The sequence below is a fragment of the Leptinotarsa decemlineata genome, unplaced genomic scaffold (genome assembly GCF_025532065.1).
Source record: "Leptinotarsa decemlineata unplaced genomic scaffold, Ldec_3_MD MMD2_tig00001621_RagTag_RagTag, whole genome shotgun sequence".
Classification (NCBI taxonomy): domain Eukaryota; kingdom Metazoa; phylum Arthropoda; class Insecta; order Coleoptera; family Chrysomelidae; genus Leptinotarsa; species Leptinotarsa decemlineata.
This window is the reverse complement of record NW_027412566.1, coordinates 4,229,936-4,253,411: the sequence shown is the minus strand read 5'-3', so window position 1 is coordinate 4,253,411 and position 23,476 is coordinate 4,229,936. Positions and strand designations below refer to the sequence as shown.

Sequence of the window (23,476 nt, the reverse complement as noted above, 5' to 3'; positions counted from 1 at the left end):
GTACTTGTTTGCAGATGTCAAAAAATTACAGCAGTTCAAACACCGTTACCTGAGCAATTAGCGAGGAAAAATCGAAAGTCACTTTTGTTTATCGAATGCCGCAGAAAAGTGTGAGAAATAAAATTACACATGGGGAAGATTCGACTTTTATTTGTATCAGTTGAAAAACAAGTTTTCAAGGTTGAAATTGAAGTTATTTCATTGACGAGAATTTTTTATATTTTCATGAACATCTTTTCATAGTTAAAACAATGTTCATCAACGTATCTAAATTCAACAAAAGGGATATGAATATATTATATCCGATATAATATTCTCAACAACACATATATCAATGAAACTTTTGTCACTTGTCAAATTCAATTATAGATTAAATTATTGAATATCAGATCAAATTTCAATTTTCAAGTTACAGGTAACAAGTATCAAATGTAAATTTTTATTTTATCACAATCTTCATTACACCTAAGGCTTTTTTTGGTGATTTGGGTGGTAACTGCTTTCATCAGATTCATGAAAGGTATCAAAAAGTCCATTTTTATATGATAAATATCATTTACAAAGCATTGATATGGAATCGAATAAGTTTTTAAAAGCTATAGTTTTCTATTAAATTGATTATATACGGGTATGTAGAAAAAATAAAAATGTGCAATAAAAATTTTCAATCTCAAGAGCAGTGGATCCTATACAGAATGTTTACTGGTCATTTTTCCATTTTGATGGTAACCACATCGTCTTTAACAAGTACTTTGTTGCTCAATTATATATATTTTTTTCATTTAATCTAAGAAAGGCAATGAAATCAGTGATTTTTCAACAATGTATGAACTGAAAAACCATTTCAAAATTATACTCCTGTATACCTCTTCTTGGATAATTTATTTTCGACATAGGATCGATATCAGAACATCTCAGAAACGTTGGAAATAATATCGTTCTATTAAAACGCATTCCAACATAAAATATCAAAGCCACTTTGAACGGCAACTTCTAATGGAAATATATACATTATTAATAACTGCAAAATACTACCTGTAAATATCAATCTTGATTCCCCTCTCTCGGGGTGTATAACATGTCTGAAGCAGAAATGAAAATAATTAAATAATAATGAAACAAGTCTAAGAAGGGAGGTAATGATTATATCAAAGAAAGGGTTGAACTACTGAAAAGAACAACCAGTCAAGAACGTATTGGAGCCGAAAGGATGTTGAACTTGTTGAAGGATCGACTGGTCGATTACGGAGGCTTTCAGCAGTTTTTGATTAGTCATAGACATAATTTAAATGGAGTAACAGAGATAGAAATCTAAAATATGAACGGTAGCGCCGATACGATTGAATTTTTGATTGTTAATAAAATGGAACAACTTCGTATTCATAATGACTAGGCGTAAATTATTTTATCAAGATGATTATTAAAAGTCTTCTGTAAATGTTTCCTCGGTCTTTTGTGTTACCCGAAAAGGAAAATGAGATTCAAATGAATGTTCGACTGGCTCTCTCTTCGATCACGACTTTTATCGCTTTTTTGTCTACGACATGATATATCAACATTAACCATGTAGGAGTTGATGAAGTGAGTCGTTATAACGTAAGATGAAGTATCAAGGACTCTTTGTCATCAATTTCGAAAAGGAATTCGCTATGTTCGATCCAAAATTTTTCATTTTATATTTTGCTCATGAAACCCGTTCATTTGATACAGTAACAATACACAAACTAATATGCAGTTTTGGTTTAAGTTTTTACCAAATGAATATTAAATATCAACAAACATTGAGAATTATTATCAAAATTGAACACACTATACCACCAAAAATAATAATTGATCACCAAATTTGAAGATGATCACCAAAACTAGTTAATGATCACCTTTTTTTTAATGAGTTATACTTTATTTGGTAATAGGCTCACATTTTCAGATGATCATAGTGATTCATTCAGGTGGTAGTGACCTAACCTAACTTAACGTGGCGTCGTTATACTTCATTTGTAGATACATTTAGATTTTATGGCAATAATTTGCTAGTCAAAACTTGCTCAGTTTGGTCTTTGAATACATTTTTTGATGGTCAATTAAAAACTTGAATTGAGTAAAGTCATTACATTTTCACATATTAAATAACATTCAGTTTGAATCGAACCACATATTTCTTCCTCTTTCCGATTCATCCATGAATGGAAGGGCAAACGGAATCCACTCAAAAACATGCTGACGTCTCTTATTCATATTGAAGTAGTCGTTTTTTATTGAAATATGCAAATGTTTCAAATATTCCGTCCATTATTGACAGATGTAGAGTCGGTTTACAATGTCAACAGTTCGTATTGCATATATTTCTGCAAGTAATGCTCTATCTGAACAAGAAACAAGAGAGGGGAAATACTGAGGAGGTTGATTTACAACGGCGGCTTTCTTTTTTCAACAAGTTTGAAGTTAATTTACAATTATAATTATAAAATCGGCGAATATAAGTTTCTTTCAAAAGTGAACCATTACATTCATATGTAAATATTCACACCTTTGACAGGTCTTGTTGATTTTTGATTCCAGAGTATAGTATATAGTATATGTAGAGTAAATGGTATTTAACCTATTATTGAGAAATGTTGAGAAAAAAGGAAACGGAAATAAAATCAATCATTCAAAACCTTTTATTGATAAAGAAAAAATGCTGATAGAAATACATATTTTGTTCATGGTTTTGGTATCAGCGATCATTAATTGTTGTGAATAACTTCATCATCGTCACTGGTACTACTAATCAGTTAAGGAACCATCGAAAAAGTTATTTTCACCAGGAAAATTTTGACCCCTTAATGCACAAAACGTATACAATCCATCATTGAATCTCAATCGAAGAAACCGTCAAGCCCACTCAAAGTTTCCACGTGAAACATTCGACAAAAGAAACTGAATATCGGTTCCCCATCAACGGTGAGGTGAAACAGCAAACACAATAACGCGAAATATTCAAAAAAGAGTGCTTTATCACGTATGAAATTTTCAATTTCGTCGAAAATGTGATTGATTGAATCTAGACCTTTTCCCGACTCGCATCACCCCTGTTTCGGTAGATATAGGTAACGTTTTCTTATATATGATGACATAACGCTTGTTTGATGAATGTTCTTCTCTTTCCTATCGACGTGTAACAAACAGTTTTTGCAGGAAAGGGATTGATGGCTCCTTTTCCCCATACGACTCCAATCGTCACGTCAAGGGGGGAGGAAATCGCAGAACGCTAATCAAATTTTAATTACTTCTTAGAGCAATTAGTAGTCAATCAGAGAGAGTCGTAGATACGAGTTATTAAATAATAATTAGCAATGCCTACCTAATATTAATCACCAGGGGGTGGAGAGCCAATATTAATTTTCTTGTATTCGGCATTGCTTGAATCTTAAGCACGAGTTTGGAGTTGGGTTTGGAAATGAATATTGTTTCAGGGTTGATGATTAACAAGAATTCAGTCCCGCAATGAGAAATAAAAGGTCATGATCATAAGTGGAAAAATACGAATAAACTGACCCGTTATTTAATGAAGATTGATGATACTCGTGGTTATACATCTGCTCAGTCTTATATTAATAACGATCTTCAACCCATCTTTGACATTTCTAAAGTCCATAAGCTCAAGCTCAATTCTAATAAATCTGCAGTAATGATGTTTGGACCTAAGAAGAACAGAGAGCTCACCAACTTCACTTTTTAGTCTTCATAAAAATAAGATACTTCCCCCAGTAACCGAGATAAAAAATTCAGAACATTTCTTCAGTTAACATGTCAGCTATCTGAACCAAACTTCTCATACCGTTCTCAGGCAGGCTCAACACAAGCTTGATTATGAATGATCATCAGTTCCTTCACACGCCCATACGACTGAGAGGAATGATATTTGAACTGGATAACCCTATAACCACTCAAGGTTATCCGGATATACATTCAGTGGGGTCCAATGACTAATGGACCCCATTGGACCCAACTTGATGTATATCCGGATAACCTTCAATGGTTATGGGGTTAGCCAGTTCAAACATCATTTCTCTCAGTCTCATGGAGGTGTGAGGGAACTGATGGTCAAACATTGAAATGATTTAGAACTCAAGTTCTAAAATACGCAAAATGGAGAAGGTCCATTTACAAGCTCAATACTCAGACTGATCATGTCAAAAATTTCTTATTGTGACAGTAATAATGGTTCTCGTTTGGCATTCGGAAATATGATCATATATCCTCAGCCATACAAGAATCAGAATGATTAGAATTGGAACACTGAATCTATTCATCACCACACATAAAGTTTTTATATCTCGTCAACTTGATTACTGACTGAAGAAGCGTAGAACATCCTAAATTAATAGTTTCATCACATGGAGCAAATTTTCCATCTACATCCGCTGCCGCATCTAAACATTATAATCAACTAGGTACCAAAACAATTGAAAACTTCGGAAAAAGACTAAAGACAAGAGACTTCAACAATAGTCTCTTATCCATCCCCGACCTTGACAATACAAAAATACAATTTCCTGATCTCGTCATCACAGAATCATTGTTAACTCAACTTATTTGTTTTCGTATTAATGATTGATATTCCCATGATGAGTTAAGAAACAGTTTTGGCTGATATTCTGCCTATTCACGTCTATACCAAAACATGTTTTTTCTTCTATTTTTTGTTTGTTTTGATTGTACTTCAATGGTTATTGTAGATGAATTATTATCATTATTAATGTCAAATTTATTTAGATGATATCGCATCAGCATCAGTCTAATAGTGGAAATTTAGATAACTTTGTTACTAGTTAATTACCTCACCACATTTCAAGTGGTGTTCATCATTCAGAAGTTTTATAGCTTAAATATTGTTTCGAAACACAAATTGTTTAATACTATATCAGAAATTGCCTTCCAACAAAACGACGTTGGGGAAAATGTCTCGTCATTTTTCCTCTTCCACGCCACTGAACTCCCGGTTTCAAATTTCATTTAAGATTTAATTTGCGTAGAGATATGTGTATCCCTGTGTAAGATTAGCGTCGATGGCACAAGTAAAGACTTTATAAGGGTTCGATTCGCTTTTTCCGGCAGCAATTAAAGCTCTGCTTTGGTTAAGCTCGCCAGCAAACAATGCATGTTTCAGATAGGCCTTCTGTGATCCTTCGAGAATGGACACGCCGAGCGAGCAGGACGTTTGATTTATAAGTACCTGGATCTTGCGTTAATTAAAATTTCAGTTTGTTTTTGCGCTTTGCAAGAATGTCCGTCCCTTTGATATACAAGACGCAAGGAATATTGAATTCGTTAGCGAAGGACGCGGAAGTGTTGACAGCCGCAGGGCGATGGCAAACGCTGAATTTTAGAGGAAAATGCCCGGAAATTTCGTTCACAATGGATTATATTCGACGAAGCCTGAACAGTGTGAAATTGTGGTAAACGATGATTGCCTGCACGTTCCTGGGCTGATGAACGAAAAGTTGAGAAATGCGTTGAATTTTATTTTTCTACATATCTTTCTCGTGTGGTTATCCCAGATGCTAAATAATGACGACAAAGGGTATATTCTAATCTGGCGTTTATCTCGGTGAGCACACAAAATAACTGACTTTTACTGGCAAAAGTATACATTTTAAAAATATAATAAAGCCCTTATTCGCTGATGATGTAATTTTCTATAACATCGAAGAAAGGTTGGTGATTTCTCTCTCCTTTAGATACTTTCACAGTGTTTGTGTTCTGTCCTTATAAAAAAAAAATAAGTTGAGAATATAAAAATGCAGAAAGTGTCTTCCACTTTTCGAAAAGATATAAATCAATGGTCCGAATTTGTGAAAAATGAAATATGATGATGGGTTTCGAAGCTCAGATATACCCTACAACAAGTGTTGGGAAACTCTAAATACAGAGTGGTGGAAGAGAAAGAGCGTGTAAGAATTGAGAGAAAAATTATGTTGGTCAGAATTAAGAGAACTATTATACCGCGTTTCAAAGAACATATTTCCTATATTCGGGTTGGTTCAGAGACCGGCCACAAAATAAGTGAGAAAAGTCCTTTCCAACAATTCACACAGTTCCTGTTCTGTTTCGTCCTAATTGAATAGTACCAAATGAAAATATATGAAACATCGCAACATTAATTTCCAAATCATTAACTTCCTGAAGAAAAAACAACCCAGAACCGTCTTCTGGAACGAAACTCGTGTAGCCGTACTTTCACATAATGGAATCTTAGCATAATGTTTTAATTATATCAACCCTCTTCGAGTTCGAGTCCCACGAACAAAACGGGAGCTTCTTTCGCTAATTACCTCAGTAACTCCGAGTGTAGGTATATCCTGGAATGAGATTTCAATGTATCCCGGAGGAGTTCCCTCAACTTCATTTCGGCCTTGTACTCGCCTTCGTTAGGGCCCAAAATCGTAGATGAGCTTGTCAACAGTTAACGTGCAATCCGCTAACTGGATGTAGCATTTCACAAAATACAATTATAATATTAGATTAGCGAACGAAGATACGATCTGAACTGCTCTTAGTTTGTATATGGAGCTGCTAAGTGAATTCCAGGCAAACTCGATCAAGATATCTTAATATTGTTTGATGCCACGAGGAGAGATGTCAGTCAGAACGTGCTTTACGATCTGGACTTTGATATCGCTCGAGAGATTCTACGCCCCTGATTGGAAACTGCGGTTTTGTAATGATTCATGTGAGGCGTAGCTTCTGGCTAGGAGGTTCGTCGTCACTTTTTCTTGATAGTTTCGTCTGATCATGTTGAACTCCAATAAATGGATGTACCATTTTACTAAATCAAAAATTTTTTTCCTTATCAAATTTCATACAGGGGGAGGGAGAGAAACCTCTAGCGACTTGAGTTTTTAGACTATCAATATTTATTTTCTCTACTACGGCTAGATTATTACCAGAAATTGATTTTTTGGTTCTGACATAATATGAAACTGCTCCTGAAGATCGTAGTTTGATCATTTTGGCGTTTTGGAGCTCCGTCTTCAGAATCTGCATAAAATAGATTCAACATTAAACAGTTTTTTTGCCACACTATTTTAATTTATTTTGACTAACGTCGAAAAAAGAGTTTTGTAAGAATTGGTGGTTCATATTGTCAACCAATTATACCGTTCTTTTTCTTAACTGTTGTTAAGAAAAATTGGATCCACAAAAATTCATGAAATCAGAAACAAAATTACCACAATATTTGATATTTTCGATTGAAACGTTGAGATAATGATCAAAATTGAGATTATATGAGCAGAGAGAAATGAAATGACAAAGCGAAAATAAGAAAATCTTCTTATTTGTCTTAAACCAAATTTCATTTATCTAAATGAAAGTTTGTTATTACCACTTATGTATTCAGTTGTTTGTAATAGTTTGAATTGAAAGGGTTATATTTTTAGGAGTTATATTTTTGTATTTCAAACGAATGTTTGAAATACAAACCGAGTAAAGAAAAGTATCTTCTGTGTAATTCAGTGTTCATATAGAAGTATTTGTTTCGAAAGAATATTTTTTCTTTCGTGTAATTCAATGTTTATGTGAAAGTAGCTGTTTCAGGAGGACTTTCTTTCAGTTTGTGTCTGAAAGTTACTTCTTTGCATGATCTACACATCCATGTATAGAGTTACTCATTTTCAAATTGATTAATCCTTCCTTTCTTTGGAAGATTCCCTCATTTTTTTGTATCGAGATGGAGTAGTAGAAAGGCAAAAACTTTGTAATAGTTGTTTTTTGAAATTGTGAAATCTGGCAAATACCCAATGAAAAATGAAATTGTGTTGTAATTTTCTTGTACAGCACAGCACGATATGGTTTTATTCTACTCACAGTTGATCTCCATTTGTTAGCAGCAATAATGAGAACCTCACAAAATTCAATTTCAGAAAGACGGTTTGCCAAATTTAGGAATTCCATTTGAATAGCCAACGAAGCAACCCTAAACCCCAAGATCGTGAAATTACCCTAAGAATGGCGTCTAATTCGGTAACTATGGCGAGTTGTACTGGATAATTGGATTAGACAGAGTACTTCGGAAGGATTTACACTGTAATAAACTGATTCTTATCACTCGGGGTTATTCAAAGCTCGGCGTTTCAAGGTCTGTGTGAATAGAGAGAATGGCCAAAACAAAAAGGAATATAACCAGATATAACCTTCGCTAAATAATTTTCTCTTCACAAAATCAATATTTCCAACCTTATAAATGGTGATAAAACATTTATAAAAAACATTTTGTGGGGAATGTTTGTACAACAGTTATATCCCCAAAATCTGAAAACGTTTTTAAAGCAGTATATATTATTTAGACTCTATCGTACAGTTATATAAATGTTATATGAATATTATAAAATGGCGGATTACATATTGTTACACAACTACCTCAATATGGGTATCAAAGGACAGGCTTGACACGTAACATAGTAGTACACTTTGGAAAAGATGCAAATTCAATATGGCCGGACCTACAAAATGGCGGATTACATATAACCTTGTAATACGGAGGCACTAAATGAACTAAATAGGATGAGAAGAATTGAGTAACAAAATTAGAAACTAAAAATTCGAAAATGAAATGAGTAAAAAACATTGTTGAAATAATGCTGCAGTTAATGTGATGAGAACAAAAAAATAATTCAGAAGGTCCTAGGTAGCAGTCATCACACCACTCTTCCCAGCCTTGCACGGTATTATTCAGATGAGAAAACAATAAAAAAATCGAAATTTGTGGGAGCTAAGGACTAACGAGGTCTTACCTTTTGAAGTTTAAAATAAAAATTTTGTTTTACTCATTCCATTTGTGTAGAGACACGTAGACACGTAAAGAAACGTGATACTTTTCCTGAAAGCGAAACAAAGCATCTCTCGAGTTTTCTGCTTCACTCGTGAACTGTCAGAAAAACGAGCTTTTTTATGACTGCTCATATTGCATTGAAGATACCGTCCTATTCACGCAATAATTTTCAATTTCATCAGACTTTTCCGCAGCTGCAGATATGATAATATCCGATGAAGAGTAATACTTCAAAAATGTGTATCACACAGATGAGAATATAGTGTAATAAATCCTCGTTATTTTGCTTGCTTTTATACGTCTTTTTCTCACTGTTTCTTCGCTGTTTCGGGACCGATCAAATTCACGACTGCTTGCACCTGTGCTCATATATTTATTGTTGATCTACTGAAATGGTGTTTATTCGAAGGAAACATGAAAATTTACACGAATTTCCAAGTGATGAAAATAAAAGTAGCTTTCCATCACAAGTTTGGCAAATGAAAGTGGATAGAAAGTAAAATCGTATATTGGTCAGACTGAAAGAACTATTGAAATTAGTTTCAAGGAACACGCTTATGGGAAAACACATAGGATGGAGGCAACTGGTACAAATGTGTCATTATATCTATGATTGGTAGCAAAAGTTTCACTGCAAACAGTCTTTCTTCAATCTTTCATTATACATTCTTACTAATAGCAGCAAATTTGTACTCAAATAATCATTGTTGAATGTAATAAAAACAAGTTTTCAAGAAATACAGTAGCATACCCTCAACTGGTTCAATATTCATATGATTATCTTTTTGAATATAATCTCAATTGGTTTTTTGAATGTGGATGAACAAAAAATCATGTATTCTGCTCTGAAATTGCAACTTTACTTTCGATGATACTTGTGATAGCTGATTTGGTGGTCTTGCAGTTTTCCAAGCCTTATGTTTCGTCTACGATTGTGGTGGATATTTTCTATCATTCGAGTACGACTTGATAGACCTCATTTGTGGTAATTCCATCATTTCTAGAATGACTATAATTCATAGAAATGAATCCAAGCATCTGAGAAAAAATGTTGAACAAAACATAATTAGAACTGACAGTCGTTTTCCTGAAAGAGTCTGGAAACTGGGAAGTTTTAGTTAAAGCAAGTTATTTTGGAACAATTTTTCATCATTTCTTTCATCCTGATTAGCCTTGATGTTTGGAAAAGCTACAAAACCCTTAAATTTTCGAATCAATTTTTCTTACAGATGTGATATCTGTTTTTGAGAAAATTATCGTTGTCATGATCGAAATTTTTTCTGGTAACGATCGAAACCAGACTCAACTTTGTTGGGTGGCGTTTCAAACGATCTCTTTGAAGTCGAAACGGAAAATCTAACAAAATTACGGCTTGCCATCCACACCGATTTCCCCCACTCAGTGAAGCAGTAAAGTATGCATAAAATAATAATATATAGAAGCCGTCGCTTAATTTTTTAATGGCCAAATGCTTTTAGAGACGTCCTAACTTGGCTTGAATATTTAAAAGTAATGCGAAGCCTTGAGAGCATTAGATGGGAGCAATCGAGATCTTGTGGAGCATAAAGACAAAATATATTGTTACAATTTTCCGGCTAAATGTGATGTAAGATAATGGGAAGTGGGGGGAAAGGGGGAAATTTGAAAGGGGTCACCATCGCCTGGTCACCAGAAAAGTAACATCCCTGTACCGAGCGGAATATTGCTGGAGTGTGTTCTTACTCTTCAGAAATTAATAAACATGAGAGACAAATTATTAAATTTGTATGTTTATTTTTATATTGAGTTCCGCCCAAAAAACAATAAATCAACGTACTTTGATTTGGAAAAAACCTCAAGTTTCTTGAATGATTTTAATATTCAGTAGCCTCAGAAAATCCGTTTTTGATTATTTAAATAACGTTTTTATATTATTTGAAGTTAGGAACGTTTTGAAGCGGAGGCATAATTATTATAATGTTCACGATAAGACATTCATACTAAAAAATGGAGTTTTGTGTTGCTTCTTTTTCGAAAAATTATTCGTATATTGATCAGTATACAACAGTATATCCGATTTTCACGTAATAATTATGCCCCCAACGTAAAAGAGGGAAATCGTCTGAGAGAAACAGTAGTTATTTTATGAGTTGAATTTTCAATTGAATTAATTACTCCTTCACCAAAAATTTAACATGTTTTCAATACCGGAAAAATAATTTTTTACCATGAAAAAGGCTCTTTCGCGGGAAGAATAATTTTGCTTTCCGAAGTTGCGTAACCCACTGCCCATCCCTATGAAAGATTTATATATTTGTCCTCGGGAAATAGAGGCTCGAATAAAGGACTAGTACTTTGGAAAGGACGTACGTATAAATGTGTTTGTTAACCAAAATTATTATTTGCACAGAGGAGCTTGTTATAGATGTCAGTTATTTGAATGGCTGACCCACGGTACACTCCATGCATTTATAATGTTGAGTCAACACACCGATATTCTGTTGCCGGAATTTTCTGCGGCCGAACCGTTACACACCTTTTCACCGGAGTATTTGCTCGGGTGTAATATTTTTCTTTTCGTTAGTAATTGTTTATAAACAGCAGTAATGAGTTGACTTTTTTATTTATAACTTTTTTCCCTCGTTATTTACCCTTTCAAGGACAGGCAGAGTCAACAACGTTGTCAATGAAATGGAAATGTGAACTATTCAATTTCAATCTGATGGATATCTCATTGTTTATTCATCAAGCAACAAAAAAACATCTGTTACTTGAAAATAATAACACACACTGTTAGGAAAACTCTGAATTCATGAGAAATTCAAAAAATTGTCCAATAAATTGAGGGGTTTGCTTCAATCTGAAGTTTATTTTCTTCTTTCTGGTCAATAAATGTTTGTACTTAAAAATTGATTTATTATAGCTTCACATTGATCAGAAAGTTATCAAGCAAACAATATTCAATGAAACACTTTTCCAAACTCATTTCATATCTGGAGATACTGAAGTCGAAATCCCTTTTTATATAAGAATTAATGAACCGTTTTTAAATGACATTCGAAGCATACATCCATGAGCAATCTGCCTAATTTAACTGCAAACTGAGTCATTCGTAACATGAGATTTACAGATCGTGATTAGCCCTTCTGGGATTTGATTACAGAAATCGGATCATATTTATTCCAGGAATAATGATTTGAGATTTGTTCGAAGCGGAAGATTTACTTTGGAATGAAATTGCAATTCCAAGAATGGCATGAATTCAAAATACACAAGTTATTGTTGAAACTTTGAAAACTAATTTTCAAATTAGAAATTTGTCGTCTTGCTAAAGTGATGAGAATGTATATCGCTCAGTATAGTTTTCTGAACGAATCAATGTTTGTATTCAGCTTCTGTTGAAATTACCACAATAGATCCACAAATGCATCTTCAACACCAATAATAATTATTTGTCTCTCGCTGGCAGAAAGTTTGCTAATGAAAATAGGTAATGTAGCGGGGAAATTCTTTATTCAGTCATCAAATATCGCGTAGATTTAAAAGAAGGAAAAGCCCCTGCCGGGAACATCATTAAGATGCTCCCTAAATCCTGAGTTCTTCACCCCAGTGAGACTTACTGCCAATGTCCTAATTAAAACAAATGTATTTTTATAATTATTGGTTTCGATGTTTAATACACAGACAGCAGCTGCTGTCGGAATTTATATTTTCGGGAAATATCAAATCGCCAGATTGCATGTTCCTTGTATTCGTTGCAAATGTAATGCATTTATAATGAAATTATAATGGAAACGGTTTTATGGATATAATTGAACCCGTTTGATTATTGAGGTATCCATTTGTTTTTTGAGCAATTTGTCGACGGTAATTGCCAATTCGAAAAAATTAATTTCAACGTTCGATGGTTCATTTACAAAGTATTTCCGACGTAATTGGTGTGAAGTATCGATCAACCCAAAAAAATCTTTCTGAAATGTAATTCAATGTTCACCTATCGAATTGAGAGCCCTAATAATTTCCCAATTCTGAAAGAAGGGATGTCCAGAAGCTCTACTCTTGAACATTCCTTTGGGAAAACTAATTTGACTTTTTTTTTACAAAACTATCGAATATTTGAGATTTTCGAAAATATAAGCAAAGAGCATGATTTTTAAAATAGAAATAATAATAAATCATGAATATCAAGTGTATGTTTTACTTACGAATATATTGGTGGTAATTCGGTAATACTTTATATCACTATTGATAATGAAAACATTATTTTGAAAATACATCTAAAGGAAAGTTTAAATTTCATCATGTGATCAGCTCCACTTTTCAACATTTTCATAATGGAAATTTCCGGAAAGTAAAACACGTAAATGTTTGATGGATGATAATAATATTAGGTCTTTAATCGTGGAAGGAGGTTATAATAGCAATCTACATAAAAAAAGATGAAAGTAAAATATTATTATTATTACATTTTATTTGAGACATTTGAAAATCGATATTTTTGTTACAGGTTACGGGAAGAAAGGTGTGATCCCGATAGACCATTACCTTTGGAACAGAAACCTAGAGATCTCAGTCCTAGAAATGGTAAGTAATCCAACTTTGTATTAAAGCTATACAATGCGTTTTAAAATGACGCACCCACTTGCTCTAATAAACGAGTACTTAAAAGAAATGTTCGATTTAATTTGATATCCTTCGTAGTATCCAATCTGCTAGAAAAATTCATAATTTGACTATATTTTTGATGACAAATATTCCTAAAAATTTTTCAGAGCTGAAATGAGTTTTTATACTGATAAACCTAAACCTATTTTTTATTTTTTATAACTGTTTCCTAGTAATTATGAAATATTCTATTTTATTGATGAGAAATAGTTTGATACCCGTTTTTAATTAAATTACAAATATTTTGAGTACATGCTTATTGAAAAAATATGTGAATTGAAACAAAAATATTGTTAATAGTTGAATCATATTACCAGATTTATTTTTGTAAATGTGTAAACTGTCTGCATTTGATTATTTTTCCAACAAATTATCCTAATAATCATGAATTGGTTCACAGATTGGCGATATAAGACTTTCAATAATTCGTCAAGTTGGTATAATGAAGGTTAGTATTTTTTATGAATGTTACACTGTTCCCAAGTAGGGATGGTCTCTCTACAGTCCACCCCCACTCCTCCACTTTTCGTCATTACCCAGTCGACCAATCAGAATCTACCGCGCGTGCAGCGGGAAATTCAAACCACGCAAAACAGTCGAAACGCACGCAAAACGGTCGAAACGCATGCAATACAGTCGAAACGCATGGAAAACGGTCGAAATGCACGTACAATGATCGTAAAGTGCGCAAAACAAACGTATTTTAAAATGTTATTGTTGAATACTTCGCTCCTCCATTTTCGAACGTCAACTCCACAACAGATAACTTTCCGACTTTTCTGGGTGTGATCTCCTACCTCTCCTGATGATACTAACTTGGTGTCCTTAACCTCGACACCAACGCAAGATATTGGAAATGATTGCGAATTGTTGATATTTATAGCAGTTGTTTTATCGAGGCTGAAGACACCAAGTTAGCATCATCAAGAGAAGAAGGAGATCACACCGAAAAGTGTCGGGAATTTACGTGTTGTGTAGTAAACGTTTGAAAATGGGGGAGCGGAGTATTCAACAATAACATTTCGAAATACGTTGTTTTGCGTACGATACGACCGTTTTACATGCGTTTCGACCATATTGCGTACGTTTCGACCGTTTTGCATGCGTTTCGATCGTTTTGCGTGGTTTGAATTTCCCGCTATACGTGCGGTAGCTTCTGATTGGTGGACTGGGTAATGACAAAAAGTGGAGGAGTAAGGGTGGACTAGAGATTGGCCATTCCTACTTTCCCAATTCCCAAAATGCAAACGGAATAGTCATCGCTTAGCTAAACATATTGATTTTCCACATGAGACTTTCTTGCTTGAGAATCTTTCAGTTTCAACAGTTTTGCTTTCAAATATGTCAAATATTTGTAAAACAACTTTCATTGTTATTAATTTGAAAATCCATAACGAATTTACCAAGACTTTCTGGTATGAAAATGCTGCGTATAAACATAAAAAGCTAAAAAATTGAGTGAAAGATTATTTACTTACTCTGTTTCACTTGTTATCATTTCAATTATTGTTTTCTTGTGTGATGAATTGTATTTTTGGACATTATGTTTTCAATGTCATCGACTCTATGGAATTATAATCTAATACGGAATTGGGTTCAATTTGGGATCTATGAATTCATATATTCCTTAGTGGGTGGTAATTCGATCAAATATTCGATTGTTTCATTTTCTAATTGATATAAAACGCTGATTCAAAACTGAAAACTGAAATTTTTGAGTGAATTAGGAAAATAATATATTTTCTCTGTAATTATCATTTTAATCAATTTTTTTAATAATTCTATCAATATATCATTTAAGACAAATTATATTCAATATGCAGATTGACAAATTCTATGATCTTCTTATACTTTATAATTTATTGAATGTTTGGATTTACGTTTTGAAAAACTAGATTATGAAATTGATTAGGAGAAATCAAATAATGATTCATTGATTATTCAATATCATTTATATTTTCTGCAGAATAGACTATTGCTACGTCATCTGTATCCAATTTCATACAACCTTCAGTTTTGATCAGGGACAATAAATTCAAATATATTGAAAATATTTCTTTCTGTTATTCATATAATTTCCAAAACAATACTGTCTGTGATGCAAGCATCAAAGGTCTTCCATCAATCTGGAAAAATTAAAACCTACTTTGCATTTTCATCAAATTTTATTTTTGTAGCTGGAACTAGATCAAAAGTAGCAAATACGTGGTTTGACTAGAGAATAATAAGACTTTTGAAGTGACTCCCTTTATTTTTTCCTTTAAAACTTGCACCTTATAACATTTAATATACTTCTCTCCACTATCCCCACCGTTGACAACTTTAACACTATATCAGCTGACTTTTTTGAATTCTGTTAAGCTATTATTTTTTTTGAAATATTTGGTTTTGCTTTACCACTCTGGGGATACTTTTGTTTGAATAACAATACAATGAATCCACCCAGAAGTTGTCCATATAATTTTGAGAAGTGTGAACTTTGAAACTTCCTTGTGCAGATTAGGACGTTTGTCCCATACATTTTCTGTTGTGACACAACTCCCGAACACGATTCTTTCTCTTCAACTGCCACTGAAATTTGTTTTCATTTGTTGCCTCGCAGAGTTTAGAGTAGTATAAAACCAACTAACTGTTGTGTGTGTGTTTTTTGTCTGTAATAAATCCCGAAGGGTTGGCTCAGATTGATGCGTTCGCTGGAAAGACCCGTACATTCCGATTTATTTCGAGACTTATCCTGGGATATTCGTTTCCATTTCTGCATATGCGTATTTAATTGTGACCCCCCGACAGTAATTTATTACCGAATAGATTGGATTGTGTATCGTCCGGCTGAAAGCCACTTTTACTGCCATCAATTAAAATCACGGCCGGTGCCCGGTCAACTTTTATTTCTTCGGCAAATGTTGTCCCGTGTTCAATATTGGGAATGGTTGCATTGAATGAAAAACTGTTCACATGATGCAGATTCAATTTGTTGAAGTGAACGTGGAATATAAATGGTATTATTATTTTTTTCTATGAGTCCAGTGGGTTTCTTGTTCCAATGTGAGTTGGATTTTTGAGTCGTATTTCGATTATTTTCGAGAAATAAATAGTGTCTAACAAAAAACAAGAATGAAAACGTAAAAAACTGAAAAGATAATATTTTTGGGAAAGATTAGTTCTCTGAGAAAAAACCTTCATTGTTTTTTAATTCTCCATCATTAATGTGGGGAGCTTTTAAAGAGAACGTGCTGAAAATAGCAGATCAACAACTGACACATAAATTTATTGGAAAAAAGGGTGGCAGATGTAAAAAAATAAACCATTTTTTAAAAGATTGATTGGAATAATGACGTTGAAGTTCATCTTCTAGTCTCCTCTAACTTGATTTCTCACTCGAAATCAAGTTGTTATAGTCCCTCATAACTGAAATTTTTTTACCGCACCACTGATAGGGCTTTCCATTAGAAAAAGAATATCATTCACTCACATATGTTGCTAGTAAGAAAAATTGACCATCGTCACTGTTCTTGATACAGCCATTAGAATCATTTTGATTTCTATTGGAGTTTTGGTTCACGGGATGCATGCCTGTCGGATATAATGCAATACCCTTCGTGGTATCAGCCAGGAGAGTACTTGTTTTTGACAGGAATTTGTCAGATCCATTTGAAATGGAAACATTCAACTTTTTTAGCCTTCTCTGTTGTTATTTCCAGAATTTTCGAAAAAATTAACAATTTCCATTCACTTCAAGTTATGTAATCATATAAAACACATTATTGATATCCAAGCAACTAAAAAAAAAATATTGATCGATAATCAATTTATTCACGTCTATTTCTCTGTTGTTGCAGTATCACCCATAGAGCACAGTCCCGTTCTCAACTTATCAAAAAGCGGAGGCGGCAGTGCGGGTTCTCTTGGAGATGCTGACCATTCTGAGAGTGAGGCTGATGGACCAGATGTTCCTCCTTCTCCCAGATCGCCAAGGTCGGCTGCCGAAGACGAAGAAGACGATAACATATCCGACCCGGAGGATGAGGACGAGAAGGACCAAGGTGAGATATTGATCGATCCATTTTCCATCCTCTAGTATCATACTGAAAGATGATGACCAATTGATTTGTTATTGCATTAGTCAAGAAGTTGCAGGCATTGTCTGTTGTCACTACTTCATAACTATTTGTTAACCACTAAAAATAGTTCGTTCAGCTTCATTTTGATGATATGAAGTGTAGATTCATGAAAGGATATTTTTGCTGCTGCTCATCTTCTCTGTTACAAGATGTGGACGATAAGATTCAAATCTAAAGCAAATGGAACTTCAAACGTTCAAGCCAGTCTCTATATACCTACACAGTAGGTTTAATGGACATTTTTGATGTTCGCTCCAACTTCGGAAGAGGAATGAAATACTCTGAAAGAATTCCGATTTTCAATTGTGGAATATCATTGACTTTAGGTCGATGATGGTCACTATCTTGCACTGATGAGTGGCTAATAAGCCCGAAACCGGTCTGCAAGTGTGCCCGTTCCATAATTGAAGGTCGACTCTTTCAGTTGTATTGCCAATTGCATATGCAGGACATTTTCTGTGAAGATTCCTGCACTGACGCCTGTCTGATATAATCCAACGCCCTTCGTGGTATTAGCCAGGGGAGTAGTTGTTTTCTGATAGGCGTCAGTCCATTAAACCTACTGTGTAGGTATATAGAGACTGGCTTGAACGTTTGAAGTTCCATTTGCTTTAGATTTGTTTATTGCCAGTCTTCAAGCATAGCCCATTGACTAATAAGATAAGATTCAAGAGTGTATTTGACGTTGCTGTTGGCCAAAACAAGTAAGCCTGTTTCATCGTCGAACCAAATGAGCATAGAGTATCGAAGGTTTCTCCACCAATGAGAATCAGCAATAAATACATCATTTCAATATGCATCAGTGCTAATTCCGCTTTTCTTTTCATATTTACCTGTTGGAATTTTATTTTCCATTTACTCATGTATTGGCGTTGAGTTGATGATGATATCAACGTGAAGAAATTCAAGCGGCCTGGTTTTGAAGATCGTCCCCGGAGATTTCAAATTGTGCAGTTTCTAGCCCGTTTTAATTATCTCGGTCTGTGCCAGTGTAGTTATAACAGTGCCATCGTTCACCTGCATTGAAGGTAAGACTGAAAACAAGCTTTTAGTGCAGTTTTGGAGCCATTCGTTGCAACAATAACCTCAAAAACATATTGTTGTTTGTATTCCGATAAGGAATATTTTGGCGAATGCTCCGGTGCAGGCCGGGAGGTAACAACTGGATCTCCGGGATTTTTCTACAAGGAAATTCTACTTGTTAGCTGCTTAACGTTTGACTGGGGGTGTACTCCTTACCACAATCGCATCCCCTGGAACTCTGGTGAGTTTATTAAGCAGCGCAAAAAATACCAGGTCGTCAAAAGGTCATTCATTCAAATATGAAGAAAACGGCTGGAATAAATCAAATAACGCCGGTTTCTTCAAGAGAGACAACTTTGAGAACCTCCACGTCGGAAAAGACTACTCCTGACCAACATCCATCAGTTAGGGCGAACTCAGGAGGGAAGCTCCCCCGCAGCTCCGGGAGCAAGACAACGCCGGGTTCCGGCGTTGTCACAGCGAGCGTTACTGCGCCACAAGCAAACCTGTGGAATTAGAGACAGGCAGCACTGCATGCACTGTGGAAAATTTTACGAAACTTTCGGGGGAGTCAGATTACATGAGCGAAGGGCTCACCCCGAAAAGTATCATCAGGAGTTGCATATACGGATCCCTGAGGAAGAGTCAGCTGTGATGAGACGCCTGGCCGCTATTGAAGCAACTACACCGCCAGGCCGCCCATTTATATCATACATGGAAAGTGCAACGAAGCTGACTAAAGACCAGATCCGCCATAAGCGTTGCAAACCCCTGTACGCCACGCTATTGGCCGAAGCCAGGGATAGTGCGAGGAGGAATTCTTTAACTGGTCTCCTTGCTGGAAACCGCAACTCCTGGAATGATGATGATAGCAAACTGATGATAGCTCCCTATAATCAGTTTGCTGCCAACTCCTAGTCTTTAGAATCCACCTACTTTGTAGGTGCCCTAGATTATGTTTTTTTGGATTTGTTTTGGTGTGAAATGAACAAAATACAATACTATTCGATTCTAAGGTTCACATTCCTCGGCAGACTTTTTAACTTAACATAATTACATTTCGTGTTCACGAAAGTGGGTCATGGCCTAGGTTCTGGATATCTGAATTGTATGTCATGATGAATTGTTGTGAATGCTTTCTTTGGTCAGGTTAGGTGAAAAATATAAGTGAGGTCTCTGTCAGAACTTAGAACACCTTTTATTAACTATATTCTTGAACACGCACAGAGTTAAATCAGTGTAGTTAGATCAGTATACTTTTGGCAAGAATGTGCTTGCATTGCAGTGGATTTGGTACCTCAGTAAGTTCAGACTAAGAGTAGTAATTCAAGGGGGCTATTTTTGGAACCCGAAATTTTTGACCTGTAGCAACAAACGTGTTTTTGAAGTTATACTGTCAACTATGAATTGTGATCCATAATTATTTTTGGTTCATAATAGTTTTAAACAAATTTTCTGCATTATTTTTTCTTATGATATTTTTGACTAATGATGCCACAATAAATTGGATTCTAGTCATCTCTTGATGATGTTGACTTGGTTAATCACACTCAGAAAGACATTACCTTGTTCTGGTGTGGAAAAGATGTTTGCAATACATTTAATGATGCTTCTTCAGGATACATTCCTAATTTGTTGATCCTAAAAATTCGCAAGGCAATGTAGTTGAGAAAACCATAACAGTTTGATCTATGTTGAAATATTTTTACGGAATACGAATTTTAGTGTTGATGAAGAAGATAATAATAATCACTTCTTTATAATCTCCATAATCAGAAGGTAGTACCGCAGATTCTTTTGGGTTTTGAAGAATTTCTAATACATCTTTTAGAATAACATTGACATAATTTGTTCCTGATTTTTTTTCAAACAGCTGTTTTCAGTTCAGCTTAACAGCCAACCCCTGGGCACTCAGAAATTGGACTTTCATTTCCCTTCTCTTTCCATCGATAAAATGTAGTCGCACAACTAATGAGAACACACATGAACTTCTTCACCTCATTCGTGATTAGTCTCGATGAGTCTTTCCGCGGTTCCAACGAGAATTATTGATTTTTCGACGAATCATACGGAGTACTTCGGCCATTAAAGCTACCCGGGAGATCATATTCGTGATGACGCTAGGTCAACATTCTCGAAATCAAAGTAAGTCATCAAATGAGCATGTCAGCGAGCCATCTATCTCTTTCGTAGCGTTTGAGCCACATTAAGATTCCTTTCTTTATTTTTCTCATGACTCAAATAAACAAATTAACCTCGCATAATTCTTGTTTCTGGCCGTCGTTAACGCAGCAATGATGCACGCAGACGGAATAAGAGTTGATTTATATTATATTTCTCAGATGTTTGCGTTGAATAATAAACGGTTGTCAGCGGATTGTGGTCGAGGAGGTATTTTGTGTTGCAGGACCACCAAAAATTTGGCATTATTGTTGATTGCGTTTTTTTGAGAAACGACATTTTAAACTGTTTTCGAAAAAGAAAAAGGATACTTGATTATGGTAAATATTTTGCTTTTGTCAAGAGCATGGAAAGAAACAAAAGGAAACCCTATATAGCATTGGAAAACAGCAATAACCTAGAAATAGAGCTAAAAAAATTGAAGAAGAGATGAGAAAAATTTCAGCAGTCCATGGAATCTTAACGAAACGTCGAAAAACTTTTGGAGGAACAGCTCGAATATTTTCTAGAAATAGATATGCGTTCAGACAAGCTGAACAGTAAGAAACTATATCTGTGTCATTTAGGTTGACAATATGTAAGACAAGCTGAATACTTTTCTTTTGTTAGGTATGTCTTTCCAAGGCGATATTGACTGCTTTATCTCGTGAAGTTTTGATGACGAGCTATTCCACTGGAATTGCCAACTATTGATGACCTTTTGCTTGTGAAGATATTTCAAGTCCGCTTGAACGACAAGTGACACTGACCAGAGACAATTTGATAAGTCTTCTTACTGAGGAGAATCGTCTTTGGCAATGTGCTACCAATTTAGACATTGGTCCATAGGAACCAAGAGCTTCCAATGTCGAGAATATTTTTATGTATGAAGGGACCCACATAAACTGGGTGAAAATATGTTTTTGGTGTTGTATGTAGAGATACTGTTTCATGAGAAGTGAGAAGAGATGATTGGTATACTCTTGTGTCATTATTTTGTGAGTGCTCAGCGAATCTGTAACAATTAGGTATTTTGGACTATTCTTTCCCTCCATGCACTTTGATGCTCTCCAAATAGCATATACCTTCCCTGTGAATATTGTGCTTTCTTTTAAGACATAGAAGAATGACTTGGAAAAACAATGCATCATTTGAATCATTTAATTTTTTCCTCATGGAATTGAATCGAATCTGTAAAATGATTTGGAGATATTATGATGTTATTATTAAATGGGTGTATGATTCTGTTGTATTTGAACATTCTTGTATGAAGTACTGTTCATTACTTTAGTGAATATTATGTTGTTTCTCTGATGATCATTTTCATTGAATAGAATGTTTCCATCATTTCTCATTATGATTGTGTGCCACAACGAAAATTTTTCAATCTGCCCCCAGAAAAATCTTGTCCGGATCGACCGATAAACCACACAGGCAATCTAAACCATGCTCCGGTAAAACATCGGTAACTCGATTCCTCATTTAGGTAATCAAATACTCGCGTCCGAGGACCGGTTTCTACTATCGCGTTTCTTACCAACAAGAGAGAGTTACCTTTTTCGCAGACACGCTACAGTCGCTGGGGGCAAAATCCGGCCAGACTAAGGCCAGACAATACATCGGAAAAATTCGATGATTGAGGCGATATGGGGCTGTATTGTTTATTGTGGACGAGCGAGTTGAAATTCTGGAAGAAAGAATTCAAATTGATTGAACGTATGGTTCACCGAGACGAGAATACGATGAGAATCTGGGAAAAATTAGACTGGTTGGTATACACTGCTCAACGAGTGCGGTGAATATCATACCATGTTTCAAGTGATTGAGTTATTTAGAGTTTAAAGAGAATACGAATACAAAGAGACCAGGAAAAAAATAACCAAATTGATTTGTCTTTTAAGTTTTAAGTGCTTTGTCAAATGCTCATTACGTCTGAAAATGTTTTTTTTCATTACTGGTTCAAACAAAATGAAAAACAATATACAAAGAGGTAGTTTCTTTTGAGAAGGTTTTGATAAAGAGAATAACGAATATGATGAATCTACAAGAAACTGTAGGCTGTCCATAGATTACATGAAGTCTGACCCATGAAATATTTTTCAAAAAAATTGAAGAGCTACCAGCTTGTAAAACCACCAAACGGCATTCTTTTCAATGCAAAAGTGTGGAAAATTAAATGTGATAGTGTCATATAATCATAACTTCATTATATTTGCACATTATCCAACAAATTCGATACAATTTTTAAACCATGTGACGGGATATTTGAAAGAAGACTGTAAAATATCACAAAAGACCCGTTTGATTGATGAAAATAATGAAAAAAGTTTCGATAAAAAAGGGATTGTGCTTCAGAACGCACGACTGAAGTAAATCTTCTTTATCTCCATCTATGTTTATACACATGTATATAGGTCTACATATATTAATTTTCTTCAAATATTTAAATTCATTATGGGTTTTCATTGATAAACTATCATTTTTGAATAAATTTTTAATTTTTGTTTATTATTTCCACTATTTCCATTATCGCATACATCAGTACTGTACATTACTGTGGTTTATTGTAAGACCGAAACAATGGGCTCATGATATGAAAAATAATATACGTATATTCTCGAATAAAAATTAAAAAGATATCTAGAGACAACTGCATCGATTGTTTTTCCATGTCATGTGCTTTTTTTGGTTATCAGTCATTTGTAATTTATCT

The 23,476-nt window shown here is 34.6% G+C and overlaps 1 protein-coding gene across 4 annotated transcripts in view; it reads left to right on the top strand.

Annotated features, from left to right (window-relative positions):
• The window catches only part of dac (dachshund family transcription factor), a 374,594-nt gene that overhangs the window by 161,441 nt on the left and 189,677 nt on the right, over nt 1-23,476 (top strand). For 3 of the 4 annotated variants that reach the window (XM_074176210.1, XM_074176206.1, XM_074176207.1), the window contains 3 exons: nt 13,302-13,378; nt 13,860-13,907; nt 17,299-17,502. In XM_074176210.1, coding sequence (XP_074032311.1) covers nt 13,302-13,378; nt 13,860-13,907; nt 17,299-17,502 — 329 coding nt within the window. The remainder of the gene's footprint in view (nt 1-13,301; nt 13,379-13,859; nt 13,908-17,298; nt 17,503-23,476) is intronic. The other variant, XM_074176209.1, reaches the window with a different exon arrangement.